Raw genomic sequence first — 15,950 nt, forward strand, 5'->3', positions numbered from 1 at the left:
AACACCCTTTGCCTCAATGAATATTGTACTCAGGAACCCATAGAATAGTAAGTACAGCAGAAGCAGAGAAGTCACCGTTTTTGCTGCTGATAGATGGGACTGAATTCGTGAATTTCCAGAACCGCCATTGTTTTTCTTCATCCGTATCATATGCTTACACAAAGAAGTGACAATGGCTCCAGCTGTGATAAATATTATAGCGAAAGCAGCAGCAGCAAATATCATGTAAGTCTGAAATAGACATTGGCATCTACTTTTCAGCTTGCAAGAATACGTTAAAGTTAAATTTGTAGCTGTCAAAGTCGGCACAGGCTCATAGTCCGTGTACAGATCCCAGTAGGCTGGTACTCCAAGTGACCAAGATGCAGCAATAGAAATAATGAGGAACCAGGGAACAAATAGAGGAACCTTTGCCTTGAGTTTGTAGAAGAAAGACCCACTGAAATTAACAATCTTGATACAATAGTAGAAGCACAGGCATGTGGAACACCAGAGGCTTGAGAATGACAATGATGACATGATGATCACCAAAGGAACCACCACCCAAAGTTGTAAATAGAACTCCAGAAACATATAGTTGGTGATCTCATTAAATGCAATTGCTCCTTGAAAGAAGATATTGATGAGGGTAATGCTGTTGATGATGGTCATGGCTGGGTTGAAGTCCTTGGTTTTTAACCAGTATTGGAAATGAACCATCAAGATGAATAGATTTCCTAATACGCCAGTCACGAGAAAGAAGATGTGGATGCCAACTACCAAAAGAGGAGGAATATAAAGCATTCTGGATTGAGATTCAGAATAAATTAATGCCCACTCCTTCCTTGTAGATATATGGCAATAACTGACCTGTGCAATTCCTACTTTATTTGTGCCAGTTTATCGTAATTCTATCTTCTTGGTGTTGGGAAAATGCAACGACATTGTGGAGAATTGTCCATATATAAGAATTTTCTTGTCCTTTTAAAATTGAAATAAGGCAAATACAGTGAAGAGACTCATTGGGCGTTTTTCTCCTGTATAATTTCTGGTGTGGTTTCTAATATGAAGCCATTAGTTCACGCACACACACCATTATAAATGCACATTACCATACGAAGCTGCACACAATGGTATATCTCATGGAAATGTTTGCAAAATGACCAAATTACCCATTTTGACATATGCAAAGGATGTGGATTACTGATTTATAGCTACTTTGACCACATATAGTGTGAATTGATGCCAATTGCCCCATTGTTTCCACATTCAAACGTCCATTTGTCTGTGACAATGACCTGTAACCTGCAGTGCAAGCATCAGGATGAAAGGCATTGGCACCTGGAGAAGGAGGTTTCAGTGAGTAGTGAGTGGCAATGCTCCACCCTCTCTTGGGTTGGAAGGATCCATACAGCTAAAATGGCCACTTTACCAAACTTTCCCTATTACTTCTATATCCATCTGACTCCGGTAGCCTCCTCCTCCCTAGCCAGCCTACAGAGGGAACTTTTCAACTTTATTTGGGCATATACACGGCCTCGAATCCGGAGACATACTATGTATTATCACCACAAAAGACCAGTAGGCCTGTCGGTCCCCAACCTATATAAACATTATGTAGCTGCCAGGCTCTCAAAAATTTGTGCTATATATAATGAAATACACTGCCCATAATGGGTGGCCTTTGGTTCATCTTTGTATGCTACAACTTTACTGCAGGCTCTATCATGGGCCCCACAATCAACTTCCCACCCGTTTCCAGCCACTGCTATAGTAACAAACTATATTCTGCAGCTGTGGCAGAGGGTTCGATTTAGTTTTTTGCAATTCCACCAAGAAACAGTTACCAAATTTTAATCAATCAGTTATATGTACCCCAAAATTTGGGGTTAAAAATTACAATACATCCTGCAAAAATTAACTTCTTGTACAACTATGCAGGGGCATAACTATAGGGGGTGCAGAGAACGATTGCTGTTGGGCCAGAGAGACTCAGAGAGACAAGTCATTGAGATAGAACATAGTAAATGGGAGCCCCATTACAGATTTCGGCCCAGGAGCTTCAATTTACCCCTCTACAGCTATTTATGGCTTTTGGAATGCAAGGGATGAAAATAAATCTGTTTCCCAAAGACCACAAGAGCTTCCTCTGTAAGGGGCTAAAGCAATAAATTGTCGCAAAAAAAGAACCTTAAAGATAAAATTCTGATAAAACCTTTGTGAGATGTTGTGTGGAAACCAACCTTATTCCCTTCATAGATTATAGGTTTGAGATAAATAACACACTACATTGTGAGATAAAACTATTTGGCTTTATTCTAATATTCACTGTAAATTACATCAAATATCATGTTTTAATGAATCTTCTACATTAAGGAACAGTTTAGACAAAGAAATTTTTTAAAAAATCTTAATTTATTTTATATTGTGTCAATTAAGTTTTCTTGCATTCCACCTCACCTTGATGTCATGTTCTAACATTTCAAAAACAAATCAAGGAGAACATCTCTATTCACAGATATACTTGGTCACGGGCAAATCCAGTAGTTGAGTTGTTTGGTGAATATACAAGTGAGTTGTCACAATCAATTATGTAATAATATAATAGCTGAGGCAGAAATACTGAACATGGTCCATATTTCTGATAATTCCACACAGTGCCTATTGCCTGGACAGTCACATACGGTGTCCAGATATATAGGGGATTCAATGTTCAGATAGTATTATACAATGCCCAGCTATAGGGAATACAAGATTTAGATATAATACTACATCATTACCCAAGTACACAGTGCAATAGATTACATAGATGGTATCATACAATGCTCATGTATATTGCTTCTACAATGCCTATACATTGCCCAGATAAATGGCATCACATAAATCGCTTGTCTTGTTGCATACAATTAACACATTGTTATATATAGTGCCTAGAGTCAGTATACTGTTGTGCCTATATACATACAATAGTTACTGTGCCTATAATAGAGACACCACATCCTGAAAGTCTAAGACTTCTTTGTATTCTAATAGGAATAGTGCTGTCCTTCGCTGATGAAGACCTACATCTTTATAACTAGCAATTCCTCAAATTACAATCATGGCTAGGATGTTCTTAGATCAGAATGTACCACATGCATGCATTGGCGAGGCTTGAACCCATGGCCAAAGCATTTCAGATCAACAATGCTAAGCCACCGTGCTAGCCTAAACTCTACATGGAAGTCATGTTCTTAGACACGGTAACATTACTTGTTTTACGCATTTAAGGGACCACTTAGTGACACTTAGACAAAGGTACATTCCCAAATTCCTGAATTGTCCCATAGCATCCAGGACTTTAACAGATATCTCTAAATTTTACATATGTTGATAACAATGCCATTTTATTAAAATATGACTTTATAAATATATGTATTACACAAATCTCCCTGAAAGACTAAAACAATATATATATATAGTTCCTTGGTATTCCGTAACTGCAGCAACTGTGATGTTATTGTGTCAGTCGAAAGGAAAGTAATGAAAAATCCCTTCGATTCTTAAGTGGAAAAAGTAATTTTGTCTACAAAAGGGTTAAGATTCTTGAATCATTGGTAAGTGGTGACAGTGACTTCTGTATTTCCTGAACCCGACTGCATACAGAGAAGCTTCTTCAAAACATTTGTAAGATTTCTGTTCCCGAAGATTAAAATGATAGAATTTATGGTTGGAAACAAAGTGATAAATATAAAACAAATCATAATTGTGGTATCATCTGGAGCTCCTGATGGGTCAGTGAGGATAGTAAAAGAGGTATAAAAAATCAGGTAGATTATTAAGAGACAAGTCATGGTTCTTGCTGCCGATAGGTGAGTATGGAGTCTACCGTGTCCATGACTTTCATTGTTCTGTCTCATCCGCTTCATGTGCTTACACAGTGAGGTGATGATGGCTCCCGATGTGAGAAGTATTAAGAAAAAAGCCACAGCAGCGACAGCATTATACATTTTAAAGCTACATCTGCATTTACTCATGAACTGTGGAATCTTTATAGTTGTTACGTTTCCTGTAATGTTAGTTGTAACGAAGGAAAACTCTAAGTAAGAATCCCAATATAATGGAATTCCAATACACCAAGACAGGACAATGAAAAAAGCTAAAAGCCAGGGCACCATAACTGGAAACTTTGCCTTAAGCTTATAAAATAATGTCCCAGGAAGTTGTACAATCTTCACACAATAGTAGATACACAGACAGGTGGAGCACAAGAGGCTGCACATTGAAAGTGATATGATCAACACTTCAAGTGAAACCCATACTGACACTTGAATGAAGAAATCAAAAAACAGATTGTAAGAAAATTCTTGAAAGACAACACATCCTTGAAGGAAAATGTTGGAGAATGCAATTCCATTGAGGATAAGATTACAAGGGTTATAGTCGTGAGTTCTCAGCCAGTCCAGAAAGTGAACTATCAGGATAAAACTGTTTCCAGCTAAGCCAGTTACCAAACATATAGCGTGGGTAAATAAGTAAAAAGCAAGTACAGATGACATTTTCAAGATCTAGAATATTTCCCTGAAAAGTGATATGATATGATGGAAAGATGTAGGTTTCAGGATGTGTCCTAAATGAAATATTCAGGGTTTGATGTATTTTGTTGATCTTGGCCTTATATCTTCTGTATAAGCTGTGCTTTAGATTCCTTGACTCAGAGTCTTCTGATTTGAAAGATCTTAGAATTTTTTCTTTTATCTTTGTCTGTAGATTTCAAGCGAGGTTTCAATTTTCAATCATTCCCCCTCAATTCCTAGAGACACAATACGTTTCATTGAATCAGACGACAAAGAACATTCTGAATTTGCAAGTCATTAGAATAAATGTGAATTACTCTACACAGCTCCATTGCCAGGTATTTCGGGTATACAAATCAGGCGGTTTGTCTTCAACATTTATTTAGTGGTTGATGGAAGACACAAATTGTCTTTGTAACAACTGGTATTTATTGTGATATAATAGTTCATATCATGTTTTCTGCCATCAGGGCATTCCATATGTCCTATTAAGTCACAAGGCTGTCATTTCTTATGTTTGATGCAGGTCAACGATGTGTTACATCTGAATGACTTACATGTAATACCACATTACCCAAGAAGCAACTGCTACATGTTAAATCTTTCACTTCCCAATTCTTTCCAAAGTAAAAGCTGCTTGAAACTTCCACATTAAATATTCCCCATGTCTATGGTGAAACAATGCCTTTAAATTATTTCTAGCAGATCATTTGGTTTAAGAAGCTTAGTTTCTGCACCAAGTAGGCAGGGTAACCTGTCTTGCCCTGGTTGGGGATTCTGAGGATGCCTGCTCTGGAGGTAGGTTTGGTCATATAGGTGAAACCCTCCCTTATCGGTCATTTGTGCCATATCCAATAGATATGCCATATGTGGCTAGTAGAGATGAGCGAATCAAAACTGATGAAGTGGAATTTGATCTGAATTTCAGGAAATCCTTGATTCGCCAAGAAGCTCGATTTCCTCATGCTTCGATGTATGTCTTCCTAGAGGCTGATGCCACCTCCACATTATGTCACCTTGCCACTCTGTGGCCTCCTCACACTGCTGCCACCTCCACACTCTGTCACTGAGAACTCTATGGCTTCCTAAGGCAGCTGACCAAGTACTCTATGGCCTCCTAAGGCTGCTGCAACCTCCAGACTCTGTCACTGAGCACTCTATGGCCTCCTAAGGCTGCTGCAACCTCCACATTATGTCACCTTACCACTCTGTGGCCTCCTCATGCTGCTGCCACCTCCAGACTCTGTCACTGAGCACTCCATGGCCTCCTAAGGCTGCTGCAACCTCCAAATTTTGCCACCTTTTGAAAACTTTGCTCATCTCTAGTGGCTAGTTAAGATGTGAATACCCCTTCAAAGGAGTTGCCCCACTCAATAATTTGCAGAACAGTGTGGAGTAGGGTTCAACTGCTGAGAATGGGGGTGTTTTGCTCCCCCCCATTCTAAATTAAGGGGTGAACAAAGAACATCCCCCAACCTAAACTCGCCACAAAGAAAAAAAATCTCTGTTTCCCAAAGACCACAAGATCTGCATCCGTAAGGGGTTAAAGCAATATATTGTCATAAAAAAAACCTTAAAAATAAAATTCTGATAAAAACTTTTTGAGATGTTGTGTGGAAACCAATCATATTCCCTTCATAGATTATAGGTTTGAGATAAATAACAAACTACATTGTGAGATAAAACAGTTTGGCTTTATTGTAATATTATTCTCTTTAAATTACCTAAAATTTCATCTTTAAATGAATCTTCTACATTAAGGAACAGTTTAGACAAAGAAATGAAAACAAAAAAAATCTTAACTTATTTTACATAGTGTCAAAGTTTTCTTGCATTCTAACATTTGGAAACAAGTCATGGAGAACATCTCTATTCACAGATATACTTGGTCCCTGGCAAATCCAGTAGTTTAGCTGTTTGGTGAATATACAAGTCCTGGACATGGTCCCTATTTCTGATAATTCCACACAGAGCCTATTTTCCAGATAGTCACATACAGTGTCTAGATATATAGGGAATTTAATGTTCAGATCGTATCATACAGTCTCCAGATATATAGGGAATTTAATATTCAGATTATACAGTGTCCAGGAAGTACAATATTTAGATATGATACTACACCATTACATAGCACATTCATTACCCAAGTACACAGTGCAATAGATTACATAGATGGTATCATACAATGGTCGTGTATATTGCTTCTACAATACCTATACATTGCCCAGGTAAATTGCATCACACAAATTGCTTGGCTGGTATCATACAATTAAAACATTGTTATATATAGTGCCTAGAGTGAGCGTGACTGTTCAACCTACATAGATACAATAGTTACTGTGCCTATAATAGAGACACCGCATCCTGAAGTTCTAAGACTTCTTTGCATTCTAATAGGAATAGTTCTGTCCTCCTCTGACGAAGCCCTACATCTGTATAACTAGCAATTCCTCAAATTACAATCATGGCTAGGTTGTTCTTAGACCAGGTAACATTACTTGTTTTACGTATTTAAGGTACCACTTAGGGACACTTAAAGGTACATGCCCAAAATCCTGAATTGTCCCATGGCATCCAGGACTGTAACAGATATCTCTAAATTTTACATATGCTGATAACAATGCCATTTCATTAAAATATGACTTTATAATTATATGTATTACATAAGCCTCGCTAAAAGACTAAAAGAATATATAGTTACTTGATATTCCCATAATTGTCTATTCACAGATATACTTGGTCACTGGCAAATCTAGTTAGTTGTTTGGTGAATATACAAGTCATTGTGTCAGCCAAAAAGGAAAGTTATGAAAAATCCCTTCAATTCTTAAGTGGAAAAAGTCATTTTGTCTACAAAAGGGTTAAGGTTCTTGAATCATTGGTAAGTAGTGACAGTGACTTCTGTGTTTCCTAGACCCGACTGCATACAGAGAAGCTTCTTCAAAACATTTGTAAGATTTCTGTTCCCGAAGATTAAAATGATAGAATTTAAGGATGGAAACAAAGTGATAAACATAAAACAAATAGTAATTGTCATATCATCTGGAGGTTTTGATGGATCAGTGAGGATAGCAAAAGCAATATAAAAAATCAGGTAGATTATTAAGAGACTAGTCATGGTTCTTGCTGCCGATAGGTGAGTATGGAGTCTACCGTATCCATGACCTTCATTGTTCTGTCTCATCCGCTTCATGTGCTTACACAGTGAGGTGATGATGGCTCCCGATGTGAGAAGTATTAAGAAAAAAGCCACAGCAGCGACAGCATTATACATTTTAAAGCTACATTTGCATTCATTCATGAATTGTGGAATCTTTATAGTTTTTATGTTTCCTGTAATGTTAGTTGTAACAAAGGAGAAATCCAAGTAGTAATCCCAATATAATGGAATTCCAATACACCAAGACAGGACAATGAAAAAAGCTAAAAGCCAGGGAACCATAACTGGAAACTTTGCCTTAAGCATATAAAATAATGTCCCTTGAAGTTGTACAATCTTCACACAATAGTAGATACACAGACAGGTGGAAAAGCAGAGACTGCACATTGAAAGTGATGTGATAAAAACTTCAAGTACGGCCCATACTGATACTTGAATGAAGAAGTCAAAAAACAGATCGTGAGCAAATTCTTGGAAGACGACACATCCTTGAAGGAAAATGTTGGAGATTGCAATTCCATTGAGGATAAGATTACAAGGGTTATAGTCGTGAGTTCTCAGCCAGTCCAGAAAGTGAACTATCAGGATAAAACTGTTTCCAGCTAATCCAGTTACCAAACATACAGAGTGGATAACTAAGTCAAAAGCAAGTAAAGATGACATGTTGGAGATGTAGAATATTTAATATAAATTTCCCCAAAAAGTGAGCTGTAGTATGATGTAGGTTTCAGGATGTGTCCTCAATTAAATATTCAGGGTTTGATGTATTTTGTTGATCTTGGCTTTATATCTTCTGTATAAGCTGTGCTTTAGATTCCTTGACTCAGAGTCTTCTGATTTGAAAGATCTTACATTTTTTTCTTTTATCTTTGTCTGTAGATTTCAAGCGAGGTTTCAATTTCAATCATTCCACCTCAATTCCTAGAAACACAATATGTTTCATTGAATCAGATGACAAAGAACATACTGAATTTGCAAGTCATTAGAATAAATGTGAATTATTCTACATACCTCCATTGCCAGGTATTTCAGGTATACAAATCAGGCGGTTTGTCGTCAACATTTATTTAGTGATTGATGGAAGACGCAAATTGTCTTTGTAACAACTGGTATTTATTGTGATATAATGGTTCATTTCAAGTTCTCTGCCATCAGAAAACCTTCATCTATTGGTCATTTATGTCATACCCTATAGATGCCATATGTAGCTAAGATGCGAATACCCCATTCAAAGGGGTTGTCCCACTAATTTGCAAACAAGAGTTCAACTTCCATCTCCATAGATTTCTATGTAAAAAGTAACTCATCCTAAAGGAAACACATTCCTTTAATAAGATATGTTACAAAGTTTCTTATACTCACCTGTACTATTCATTTATGAAAAGTTGGTTTATAATTGGCGGCATGCTTTAACCGCCCAACCATGAGACTGTAGCAACCAGTCACATGGTTGGGCGGTTAAAGTCAATTGTATAGGATATCATTGATACAAGAAAATTAACAAAAAACGACCTTGTCCATTGGAGCTGCACAGGATTTATCAGGTGAGTAATGATTCTATTTTATGACATTTCCTCTCTTAAGCTTATTTTTTCAAATCCTTTAGGCTCAGGCCCCACATTGTGGAAATGCAGCTTTTTTCTTATAGAATTTACTGTGGGTCTTTTTTTAACCAAAACCAAGATTGGCTACAACAGAAATGTGAAACTTATAGGAAGTTCTTATATTTCTACCTTCTATTCAATCCACTCCTGGCTTTAGCTCAAAAACCGCAGCAAAATCTGCAACAAAAAGACTGCGATTCCGCAACGTACACCCATATACCATGAGCAGTGTTTGGAGTGATTTCTGGGTGTCTCTGGTTGCTGCTGCATCCTACTCTGCAGTTTCCTGTGTAACTTCTATACTAGTTCCCTCTCACTCAGCTTCTGCCTTCTCTCTCACTCTGTTACACTACGCCGCCCTTTCTCACTAACCTAGCAATTCTGCCGATTACTAGCCACTTCCACCCTTCCCCATCTCCCTAGCCTAACGATCCAGCTCATTACTAGCCCCCCCCCCCTTCCCCCTAGATAACCTACTCCGCCCACTATTAGCAAGCCGGAAGAGGGGCGGACCCGTTCTCGGACACAGGAAGGCTTGGAAAGTATTGATGGGGATGGGGATGGAGCGGGAGAGTAATGGTGACTGTTTCGGAAGTGGTGAAACGGAACATCACCGGATAATCAGAAAGTGTCCCGGGGGCAGTCACATGACTGATCCAGGGATATGGGTAATTATATATATTTTTTTAAATTAAAGTAAATTAGAGTTAGGAGGGTGGAGGGGGTTTAGTTTAGGGGTTAATTCTTAGTTTATCCTGGACAACCCCTTTAATCCTCTACTTGATCAAGATAAGGAACAAAACTCAACACCAACACTTTACTTTGCATCATGCTTGCAGTATTTGTCTAGACCAGTGATGGCGAACCTATGGCACGCATGCCAGAGAGGGCACGCAGAGCCCCCTCTGCTGGCACGCGTGCTGTCGCCCTGATCGCTCACTAACGGCGAATCCGATGCAGGATTCCCCGTTAGTGAGCGATCGCTGCCTTCAGCTGGTTGTGCAAATGCGCATCCAGCTGAAAGCTGTCAGTGTAGCTCAGTGTAGGCCACGCGTACTACGCGGCCTACACTGACTACAGAGTGTGACCTCTGAACAAGCGCGGGCGTGATGACGTAAGTCATCAGCGCGTGCAGTGAACAGAAGAGAGAACACCCGGCAGCTCTTCAGGTAACTATATTGTGTTTGTTTGCACTGTCAGGGGAGGGGGGCAACGGCGGACATTTCATGTTGTGTAGGAGGGGGCTACTGTAGACTTTCATGCTGTGTGGGTAGGGGGCTACTGTGGACCATTTTATGCTGTATGGGAGGGGGCTACTGTGGACCTTTCATGTTGTGTGGGAGGGGGCTACTGTAGACTTTCATGCTGTGCGGGTAGGGGGCTACTGTGGACCATTTTATGCTGTGTGGGAGGGAGCTACTGTGGATCTTTCATGCTCTCTGGGAGGGGGCTACTGTGGACCAGTTCATGTTGTGTGGGAGGGGGCTACTCTGGACCATTTCATGCTGTGTGGGAGGGGGCTACTGTGGACCATTTCATGTTGTGTGGGAGGGGGCTACTGTGGACCATTTCATGTTGTGTAGGAGGGGGCTACTGTGGATCTTTCATGCTCTGTGGGAGGGGGCTACTGTGGACCAGTTCATGTTGTGTGGGAGGGGGCTACTCTGGACCATTTCATGTTGTGTGGGAGGGGGCTACTGTGGACCATTTCATGTTGTGTAGGAGGGGGCTACTGTGGATCTTTCATGCTCTGTGGGAGGGGGCTACTCTGGACCATTTCATGCTGTGTGGGAGGGGGCTACTGTGGACCATTTCATGCTGTGTGGAAGGGGGCTACTGTGGACCATTTCATGTTGTGTGGGAGGGGGCTACTGTGGACCATTTCATGTTGTGTGGGAGGGGGCTACTGTGGACCAGTTCATGCTGTGTGGGAGGGGGCTACTGTGGACCAGTTCATGCTGTGTGGGAGGGGGCTACTGTGGACCAGTTCATGCTGTGTGGGAGGGGGCTACTGTGGACCAGTTCATGCTGTGTGGGAGGGGGCTACTGTGGAGTATACAGGTATAATCCTGTGTGGGGGCCACTGTGGGCCAGATTGTACTGTGTGGGGGGCCACTGTGGGCCAGATTGTACTGTGTGGGGGGCCACTGAGGGGCAGATTGTACTGTCTGGGGTCCCCTCACTATGTATATCACACAGTATTTGTTTTATAGCAGACGTGAAATTAGTACAGGATGTAATAACATTGCACGGTAAACTATAAAACAGATCCTGTGCGATGTAAATAGTGAAAATTAATTGTTTAAAAGTACAGAATGCAGAGACCTTTACCTTTCAGTACAAGATCTGTAAAGCCCCAGTCACATGACTGTAATTTGTGGGTCCGCAATTGTGGACCCACAGAGTTTTAAGGTTAAATTGCCGTGTTGGCACTCCGTGATAATTTATTTGGTTTTGGGTTGCAGTTTAGGCACTCGGTCTCAAAAAGGTTCGCCATCACTGGTCTAGACTCTTGTAGCACTAACTGCAAACAAGGGCTTTTAGTATCCAGTAGATCCAGTGCAGAATCATCTGCTATGTCATTCTTGGTATTATCTTTGGCTTTAACTTGATTTTGAACCTACGACCACTGCTTTTTCTTACTTTATGACACACAAAATTAGTGGCAGTATGCATACTTCCACTCCATTCAGACAGAAGAACTGGACCTCCATTCTCACGAATGGTAGGGGTCCCAGCTGTTGCATCTCTACAAATCAGCATGTTATTTACTATCCTGAGAATAAGAGATAATATTGAAACTTGGTCCATTCCCTTTAATCAAATTCAATCTTAATTAAAGACTTTTTCCTTTGGGATTTATACGACATCTAATAGAAAACAAAATCATGGCTTAGGTATACTTTCCCTGAAAAATTACAGAAAAAGTACAAAATGTTTATAAAGATGATCTGATATGGCAACACATGGGGTATCTTTTTTTTATTCAAATGACATGAGGTATCTATGACCCTTTAATACAGATCTGTTTGGACATCATGTACTCATGGTGTACTGTGTCATATGTAAGTGTCTTGTCTTGTTTAAGATGGTGTCTATACCAGCAAGTAAACTACATGACTTTGTCTCCAGTTTTGAAGACTAAATTTCAGGTAGATTTGCAAATAATATTGGTTGGACGCCTAACTAGAGGTCTATGTTTTACCTGCATCTCTGATGTAAATCGGAAACAAATGAGCACAGTATTGAGACATTACTAGTCAGGAAATGAACCAGTAGCAGATTTACATGGCTGTGTTATATTCTATCATCAATGACCGTCTGAGATGACAGCTGCTTATTTTAATGTAATATACATGGAAACCCACAATAAGGAATGGCAAGACAGAGATTTTGCATTTAAAATTGAGGTTTGTGTGGCTTTTACTGCTCACGTATGTAAACAATGCAGGAAAACACGTAAATATGACATAACTTGGACATTCCTTAAAAGTGTTATTGGCAAGTGCTTAATGTCCATCTTTTATATATGAGCAGTCTGTGTGAATGGTTGTATTTTATACTGGATACCAAATGAGATCCATCAGAAATTAGAGAAACCTCTTTCAGTTGACTCCAAGATTTTGGAATAATTTTGCTTCTTCCCTGACTCGATTTAATTCAGATTTTGGCATACAATACACCTCACATTTCATTGGACACATAAAAGTTGTATCCCACCACCACCCCAGACCCAAACACTTGTTATTTAGGACTTGGAATTTCAAGAGCGAGCAGCAACAAAATCTTTGGCAGTTTTGGTGTTGTAAAGGTGTCAATAACAATGACTTTGGGGTTCCTAGCCCATCTTATCTGACCAAAGTCGGTGAAATGTGTCACCTGCCATTAGACAGAGAATGATATGCTGCCTATCATGTCTTATCAGCAACCCATTGGAATGATCTAAATCTGCATTGGAAAACATGCAAAAATAACACTTGAATGTATCTCCAATTAAGATAAGATAACCTTTTAAAAGTCCCACCATGGGGAAATTCAGTAATATTGCTCCTGTAATATTTTTAATTTTCACTTTTTTAATCTTAGGATAAGAAGAATTAACTTCACACAATGTACTTCAATAACCAACAACCAAAGATATATAAATTGATAAATAAAATATCCAAGTACTTGCAAGTTTGCACTATTTATTGGTTTATTGCTTATTTGTCAAGGTATACACATGAAATCTATGGTTACATTTTACTATGGTAATAAACGATATCTCATGACTACTACATGTCAAATATTAAATAAAATAATCTAAATTATAAAATATTGGTTATAATTATAAATTGGCCAAGATCTTTCACGGAGAACCAGAAACTTCAGTATTGCCAGAAACGGATTTTACTCCTAAGACATACCTCAACTTGTTTGATAATTTTCTATTTCCAAAAATCAAAATAACTGCATTTGCTGTTGGGAAACTGCAAACGATCATAAAAATAACACTAAAAAATACACTCCCAACATCTTGTACTTCAATAAGTACAGCAGTGAGAGCTCCATAGAAAATGAGATAAAGTGTAAGAAGAGAAAACACAGTTCTAGCGGCTGATATATGAGCGGATATCCTTGCAGGTCTGACACCTTCATTGTTTTTCTTGATTTCCATCACGTGCTTGAGAAGAGACTTGATGATGGCCCCGGCAGTGAAGAGGATGATCATGAAAGCCACTCCAGAATACACCATGAATATGTAAAATACACAGTCACATCTGCTCTTAAAATTCAAGTTATAGGTTGATTGTACATGTGTAGCATTATCAGTGGGAACTGGACTAAGTCTGTAAACGTCCCAGTAGGTTGGTAGTGCCACAGTCCAAGATACAACATTAGAGAAAACTAGTAGCCAGGGTACAATTATGGAAAGTTTTGCTTTCAGCTTGTAGAACATTGTCCCATTGAGATTGATGATCTTCACACAATAGTAGAAGCAAAGAGTAGTGGAGCTCCAGAGACTGGACAACGCCAGAGAATTCATTATAACAGCCAAGGAGTTGACTACCCAGACCTGAACAAAAAATTCCACAAATAGGAAGATACAGATCGCATTGAAGAAAAAAGATCCTTGAAGAAACAAATTTGAAAGTGCAATAGAAACAATGATAAAGTCAATTGGGTCCAGTTGATGGGTTTTCAGCCAGTCTAGAAATTGCACTACTAGGATAAATAGACTTCCAGCTGAACCAGTGAATAGCAAAATGGCATGAAGAACAACAAGAATAATTGTATTAACATAAAGCATATTGGAATTTGGTCAGATGTTTTGCTGTGATCAAGCAAGTCAATTTTTGTGTAACAGGTAGTTGTCTTAAATGCCGACCCCTTTATAGTTTAGGTCCGTCTTGGTCAGTCTAGGCAGGTTGTTGTATTCTTATATTTGTATTCATTACCACCTTCTGTAAAATTATTACAAATGAAATGTTTACCTAAGTAATATTTCAGCGATTTTTTTACCCTCTTTCTGATTGGAAAAGTTGATGCAGAAGTAAAAAATTGAGAACAAAGAAAATGACAGTGAATATGTCAGGATAAAGCTTCTTGCAGGTTAAACATTCATGCCAGAATCTCCAAGGAAAGAATGTAAATGAAGCTAATCCTATATCTGTTCAGGATTTTACAGAAGAGCACAGTAGTATGAAAATATTTGCAAATATCAATCTGTCAATAGTCTTCTATTTTTTTCCATGACATATACAAATCTTGAGGATTTTATTTCCCATATTGCATGTCAACAGAAGATGAATAAGTCATCTTTCATGAACAATCAATGTGAATTAACCCATAAGAATTGTTCCTAAGTTATTATTAGCTTTGAGTTGGGACCAATGGAGCATTTACTGAGCCACAACCCGGGCTGACCAAGCACTCTGGCGGTCTAATATGACCCTGTTCGAGGAGACAACTAGTCAGAGGAAAATTAATATAATATATGTATACCATAGGCATCATTTTAAAAACATTTTCTATGATAGAGATGACCAAATCTGCAAAAATTTGATTAAAGTTTCAGAAATAAGTAAGTTCACAGTCATGTAGCTGTATTTCCCTTATATAAGACTATGGTGTTATGCTCAATTAAATAGAATGAATAGGTCATCCCTTGTACTGAATGCCAGTGATGTTTTTGACAGATCTAACAGCTGTTAAAAACAGATTTACATCTCTAACCCCTTCCCAACATCTGTCATCCTACTATGGTAGCTGCCGAGTCTTTAAAGATGGCAACTATTCTGCAGCAGAGCGGCCACTACAGCTATCAGATCTCCACTGTAATGTGGAGGAGACCCCAAGCTAATGCCCATGATCACAGTTCAGTCTGATTGTGAGCATTGCACTCCGGTGTGTGTCCCCAACATTAAAAAAATTACTCCCGGGGCCGTTCCCCACCAGCTCCATACCTTTAACGTTGTAGGCCAGCTCCCACGGGAGCTGACCTGTTCTTTTGATAGCTACCAGGCTGTCAGGCTTGTCATAGGAATATTACTATTGAGGTTGGTATATGACCAGCCTAACACTGGTGTATGAAATGTAAGGGAGGGTTCACACGTCTATGCCGTGGGAGCTTTTGCATTGATTTCAATGGGAGCGGGGATCGTATGCGCT

At 39.1% G+C, this 15,950-nt stretch overlaps 1 protein-coding gene across 1 annotated transcript; it reads right to left on the bottom strand.

Moving 5' to 3' along the window:
- Positions 1-13,647: 13,647 nt before the first annotated feature.
- LOC142219150 (taste receptor type 2 member 40-like) lies at positions 13,648-14,589 on the bottom strand. Its single transcript, XM_075288117.1, has one exon. It carries the CDS (start codon positions 14,587-14,589, stop codon positions 13,648-13,650), a length of 942 nt encoding a protein of 313 aa, XP_075144218.1.
- Positions 14,590-15,950: the final 1,361 nt, after the last annotated feature.

This window comes from Leptodactylus fuscus, chromosome 10, assembly GCF_031893055.1.
Source record: "Leptodactylus fuscus isolate aLepFus1 chromosome 10, aLepFus1.hap2, whole genome shotgun sequence".
NCBI lineage: Eukaryota > Metazoa > Chordata > Amphibia > Anura > Leptodactylidae > Leptodactylus > Leptodactylus fuscus.